General features: G+C 55.9%; 1 protein-coding gene across 1 annotated transcript; it reads left to right on the top strand.

Moving 5' to 3' along the window:
- Positions 1–600: 600 nt before the first annotated feature.
- LOC307242154 (uncharacterized protein) lies at positions 601–5,147 on the top strand (the record flags this gene model as incomplete). Its single annotated transcript, XM_080016487.1, has 2 exons — positions 601–689; positions 3,585–5,147. The coding sequence occupies exon 2, from the start codon at positions 3,660–3,662 to the stop codon at positions 5,145–5,147; it is 1,488 nt and encodes a 495-aa protein (XP_079872613.1). The 5' UTR covers positions 601–689; positions 3,585–3,659.
- Between the last annotated feature and the right edge of the window lie 1,425 nt (positions 5,148–6,572).

The following is a 6,572-nucleotide window of genomic DNA, read 5'->3' as shown; positions in this document are numbered from 1 at the left end:
GCAAACCATTTTGCTTCGTCGCATCGTCATCATCATCTGTGACGTGCGTCACAATACACGGAGCTCCACAGGCCAACGGGTCCACGCGTGAACCGACCCGAGTGGCTCGGATGAACAGCGGGAGGAGGCGGAACAACGCAGGACGCCGGCCGCCATAACAGCCCCCAAACGAGGAACAGTTTGAAGCGGTAAAACACATGAAGACATAACAAATCCCATAAATTATGCTACAAAAACGGTTTACACAACACAATGAATACATTATTTGGAGATGGGAGGGGTGGCTTGGTAAACGGATTTATTAATTTTTATTTTTTTGCATTTCAAAACCTTTGAACACAAACGTGGGTTCGATTTATTCATCCATTTCTATTTCCATTTGTCGATTATGACACTGACTTCCTTCCATCGTGGAACACGTTTATCTCGGCAGGGACCACGGACTCGGAATTACCGACTTCCGCGTGGTCCTGGAACGCAGCGCGGGCACACAGTAGACGCGGCAGCATGCGGCTGGGCCGCCCCCTGCTGGCCGCCCCGCGTTAGGACCATCCGCAGCGTGTGCAGCTCCGCCGTCTCGCCCGGTGGACGTTCCGCTGAGGCTGGTTCCGAGGTGCGGCACCGAGTGGAAGGAGGCTTCCGTCGCGGGTCGAGTCCCAGCGCAGAGCGGAGAAGCGTGTGACCGAGCGGTGAGTGACCCTCGAGGAGGTGGTTCGAACGCGGCTGGTGGCGGAGCCGGATCCTAAACAGCAGCGCGACGACACGACGCCCGGACCAGCCCAACCCGGCTCTGTGCGGCGGTCCGGCGGGGTCGATAATCGATACGTCGGATCGGCAGCGATCAGATCAGATGAGACGTGTGGTCGGAACCGGGCTGCGCGTTGAAATACGCGGTGGTGTAGTGATGGCGTTGGGCTGCTGTTTCCCCCGCAGGCCCGTGCTGCTGCTGCTGCTGCTGCTGCTGCTGCTGCTTTCGGTTCGGTTCGGTTCAACCCGGCTGGGGCTTCACCCGTGTGGGTGAAGCCCCAGCCGGGGTCCCTCTGCCGGAAAGATGCGAACCGCGCCGGGATGGGACCGGGGGGTGTCCTCCCTCCATCCCGTGTGTCGGGGGCTTGGACGTGACCTCCGTCCCGCCGGATCGTCCACATCCACCAATTATTGTTCCTCGGCGTCGCTTCCCGTTCACTCATTCGATCCCGTTTCAATAAAGACATCGATCCGCTCGCGGCGTCCGGCGGACATCACTGTTTATTATCGGCTACCGCTTCGTCTTTATTACTATTATTATCGGTTGCTTTTGTATGTTCGGGTGTTTAAAACGTGACGGGTCCGGGATTCAGATACTGAATCTAAATCCCCGGTGGGTTCCCGTCTGCATGTGAATGTTAGTGATGATATTGACGTTCGTATTGTATTGTATTGTATTGGAGCGGGGCTGTGCAGGGAACACTCGGCGGCCTTTTCCACCAGCCATTTAATCCCTTCCCACAATGCACCGCGCCCCGTCCCCTCGCCGTGCTAGTCGTGAGCGGTTGGAGCCTTTTTTTCAGATTCGGTTCTTGACGAGTCACTCGCTCAAACGAAAACAAAAAACAAAAACCCCACAAAGAGTCGTTCCGTAATTTCCGCCTCGTCGGTCGTTGCTGTAGCTTCTCGCAGGACGCGGCCGTGTCCAGCTTGTTGATTCAGGTGGAAGAACGCAAAGTGTGGCTCTAAAAAGAAAAAAGAAAAGCCCAGAAGGACTGTAGCCTCATGCTCTTTAAAAAAAGGTTGTTTCGGAGGAGACGTGTGAAGCCACTTTGCAGAAGTAATTCTATCAAAATATGTTTTTAGGTGAAATGCAAAATGTAAATAAAATCACATTCTGTGTCAATTATTCCAAGGTCCTGGAACGTCCACGTGAATAAAGTCCTGAGTCGTTATTTCAGTTTGTAAATACAAGATCCACCCTCCAAACGCAGGGAGCGTGTTTGGTGCTCTGCAGAGTCGGGGAACAGCCCGTGTGTCGCGTGTCTCGTGCGTCGCGCGTCTCGCGCGTCGCGTGTCATGTGTCGTGTCGCGTGTCGCATGTGTTGTGTGTCGTGTCACGTGTCGCGTCGCGTGTGTCGTGTGTGTGTCGTGTGTCGCGTGTGTCGTGACGTGTCGTGTGTCGTGTGTCGCGTGTGTCGTGACGTGTCGTGTGTGTGTCGTGTGTCGCGTGTGTCGTGACGTGTCGTGTGTGTGTCGTGTGTCGCGTGTGTCGTGACGTGTCGTGTGTGTGTCGTGTGTCGCGTGTCTCGCGCGTCGCGCGTGTCGTGTGTCGCGTGTCGTGTCATGCGTCGCGTGTCGCATGTGTCGTGTCACGCGTCGTGTCGCGTGTGTCGTGTCGCGTGTGTCGTGACGTGTCGTGTGTGTGTGTCGCGTGTGACGTGTCGTGTGTCGTGTGTCGTGTGTGTGTGTCGTGTGTCGCGTGTGTCGTGTGTCGCGTGTGTCGTGACGTGTCGTGTGTGTGTCGTGTGTCGTGACGTGTCGTGTGTGTGTCGTGACGTGTCGTGTGTGTGTCGTGTGTCGTGACATGTCGTGTGTGTGTCGTGTGTCGTGACGTGTCGTGTCGTGTGTCGTGACTCGTGCTGCGGTTTCCAAGTCGCGAACGAACGGACGAACGACTCTTTCCGCGGTGACTCCAGACGTCCGACTCCCGAGTCGGTGCGATCCGTTCGCCGCGAGCGAGTCGTCCGCGCGTCCCGCAGCGCCCTTGTATTTCCTGTTTGTTGTGGCCGCCATCCGCTCCCACCGACACCGGATCGACGCGGTGCGTGACCCGGGGGGGTAAACCGAGGGTCCGCGGTCCGTGAAGCGCTGGTAATTAAGGAATACCCCGGTCGTTCGGTCATTTTATCCGGGCGTTCCGTGCGTGTTTGGGCGCAGCGTCCTCGCCGCCCAGCAGGCGTTTCCTCCAACACACACACACACACACACACACACACACACACACACACACACACACACACACACACACACAGTCATTTACACTATATTTATATTTAGTTGTTTAAATGTTGATATTCTGTCAGTGCTGCTGTGTGCTGACCCACTACAGTTACTCAGTTACGCTACATGCACAGTAACTGAGTACGATACTTTAACCCTTTGTTGCTTGACATGGAGCCGTCGGAATCGGGGTCAGAACCGGCGTCGGGGCGGAGCAGGGAGGAGCGACGTGGCTTCTTCAGAACCTTCTCCTGGTGTCCACGCATCCGACTGTTTGGATCCTGGTGGTTTTTTTTTCCCCCCCTCGAATCTGTGTGTTTGGCACCAGAGTCCGATCCGATCAATAATCATCTTTTGTGTGTCTTCCTATTCGGGCCCCTGTGAGCCTGGGCTCCGGGCCCGACCCATTATCCGCTTTAACTTGGACAAATGTCAAACAACATAGGATTGAGAATATATAAGCACATATTGTGATATCAATGATTTGTAGTATTTCTCATCGTTATCGTGGTATTATATGAATCCACCGCTCGGCTGTCTCCAAACAATGGAGCGTTTTGATTGGAGTCTGATTGGTCGGACGCTCGTCAACCTCTGTTTTGTGTTTCCTTCAGGGCTTTGGATTGGCTGTTTCGCCTGGAGCCGGATCTTCTTCTGGGCTTCTCCTGCGAGTCTCAGGTTGCGTCACGATGGAGGACTCAGAGACGGAGCTGGCCTCGTCGGAGCCCGACGCCCTCGGCGCAGACTTCATCACAGTGGAGCTGGACACGCAGCCCATCGAGTACGTGGTGAAGTGGGCGGAGGTGGGCTCCAAGTTCACCATCTCCTGCGTGAAGAAGGACTCGGACGACACCTCAGACCTGGCAGAGCAACTCAAGTTCGACACGGAGGAGGCCTTCTTTGCGCCCTACGAGGAGGTGTACCCCTGCGAGCTGACGGAGCACAGCGTGGAGGTGAAGACCGACTCTGACGAGGAGGAAGAGGAGGATGACGAAGAGGAGACCACGGCGGAGGAGGCGGGGAGCAGCCAGCTGGATGGCGAAGGGGAGGCGGATTCGGACCAGGCGGACTACGAGCCGGACGAGAGACAGTACCGCTGCAACTACTGCGGAAAGTGCTACAGCCACGCCTCCAGCCTGTACCGCCACCAGCAGACGCATGTCGGGAAGGGCGCGGCCATGCCCCCCGCCGCCAAGCGCCCGGCCCAGCCCTCGGGCAAGGACTCGCACTACACGTGTCCTCACTGCGGGATGAGCTTCAAGGGCAGCCGCATGCTGGGCAGCCACCTGCGCCTGCATGGCAAGCGCAGGATCCATCCGTGCAACATCTGCGGGAAGGAGTTCAACCACAGCTCCAGCCTCTCCCGCCACCGGCTGGTCCACAAGAAGGGCAAAGGCCTCGCCAAGGATCCCGCCCTCGGCGCCAACGCGGGGCATCAGCGCCGCTCGCTGAAGGCCGGCGGCAAGGGCAAGAAGGGGAAGAGGCAGCGACAGCGGCAGCAGGGCCAGGGCAGGGGGCCCAAGCAGGCCGACCTGGAGCCACCCGCCGTCATTCAGGGTCACGGGGGCGAAAAGTTCTACGCCTGCCCTCAGTGCGACATGACCTTCCGGACCTCCACCATGCTGTCCAAGCACCAGGTGACCCACGTCAAGGAGCTGCTGGACAACTACACCCCTGGCAAGGAGAACCTGGGGGAGACCTCCTCCGACTTGAAGATCCGCCTCAAGCTCTGCTCCCGGGATAAGCCCAACTTCTACACCCTCTGCAAGAAGAACCGCCGTCGGAAGGCCGGGCGGGGCGGCGGGAAGCGCGCCGCCGCCGCCGCCATCTTGGCGGGCTCTGAGGATGAGGAGCGGGGGGGAGGCGGGGAGGGGGGAGGTCACGGCTGCAACCAGTGCGGCAAGAGCTTCGGCCTGGCCTCCAGCCTGGCGCGCCACCAGCAGGCCCACCGCCGGGCCGAGCTGCAGCAGCACCGGCAGAGGAAAGGGGCGGGGCGCTCGGGGAAGACCTACGCCTGCGTGGCCTGCGACAAGACTTTCATGCACTCGTCGAGCTACTCCCGACACAAGAAGGCTCATCTGCAGCAGCAGGAGCGGGAGCGGGTGGTGAAGCGCAGGAAGCAGCAGGGCGGCGACGGCATGGACGAAGCCGCGCCTTTAGAGACGGACTCGGAGTGAGACCCCCCTCCCTCCCCCGCCTGTCCCCCACCCACCCCCCTGCCGGTCCCACCCCCCACCCCCCCGGGACTTTGGGGCAGGAGCCTCACTCCATGTTTCTGTGTAGATAGATCGGATATTCATATATGGTCATAACTGTATATGGTTGGATATGACACTTAGCTTCTTGCTCTAAGGGATGGGAAGTAGATTTGGGTTCAACCCCGCCCGCCCCACCCCTGCGCCCCGCCCCCACCTTTCCAGTTGTTTGTCAAATTACTGACATTTCCCTCTGGGCTGCACACAGTTGCTTAGTCCCAATGTCTCTGCTTCACACGGTAAGGTTTGGAGATGATTATGACTTAAATTGAGTGTTTACTTGTGTGTGTATGACAAACCAACGACAGTTCACGCGAAGACACGCACACACACACACACGCACGCACACACACACACACACACAGACACGCACACACACACACACGCACGCACGCACGCACACACACACACAGACACACACACACACAAACACACACACCTCGGCCTCGCTGTCGGACTGTTTCAACCAACCCGCTGCGGTTACGATTCTGAAAGTGGTGATGTTTATTTTTCCGATCCTTTGCTTGTTCCCGGTTCAGGTCCTTTTAGTTTTCTACGTCATCAAAAACAATTGATTGAGATTGTTCTGAAATCTGCTTTTATTTTATTTTTTATTATTATTTTTTTTTGCCTCTCCTGACGACTTCCTTCCTGATTTCAGACGTGAGCAGATGCGATTGGCTTGTTCCTGAAGCCCCGCCCACGTTCGATGTTTTGGTCTTTGGTCGTTTGGGAATGTTAAAATCGGAACTCCTCGCCGAGAGGAATGAGCCTCTTCTTTCATATTTGTCAAAATACACACCGGCCTCAAGCGCCCGGTTCAGAGCCGTCACTCCACATATGTATGTATGCATGAAGACTAGTGTAGAAATCTGTAGACGTCACGGAACCCAGATATTTACTAAATCTACGCTGTTGATTTTGACAAATATGCCCCCCCCCCGGATTTTTATATATATATATATATATATATATATATATATATATATATAAAAAAAATCATAAAGAATAAAAAATAAATAAACTGTATTGAATGTGATTCACAAGAAGAGTATTAGGGTGTGTGTGCGTGTGTGTGGTCCGCTGCCTCCAAACTCTCCTCCGATGCAACACACACACACAGTCAGGAGCAAAGCACACTGTTCGATGTTGGGTTTTGTTTCTCAAACATTTCGAAGTGACGATACCCCCACCCCCCCCCCCCCACCCCCCGGCTTGTGAATATCATTCGATGTTTGGAATCTGATTGGATTTAATTTAATTGATGTTATTTATGTCTGTGTGGGGCTGAAATGCGACGCCTGCGGAGGATTCCAGCTTCACGCGTATCGACACGGAGCCGGCGCT

Source organism: Zeus faber (assembly GCF_960531495.2).
Source record: "Zeus faber genome assembly, chromosome: 16".
NCBI lineage: Eukaryota > Metazoa > Chordata > Actinopteri > Zeiformes > Zeidae > Zeus > Zeus faber.
This window is presented reverse-complemented; position numbering and strand designations above follow the sequence as displayed.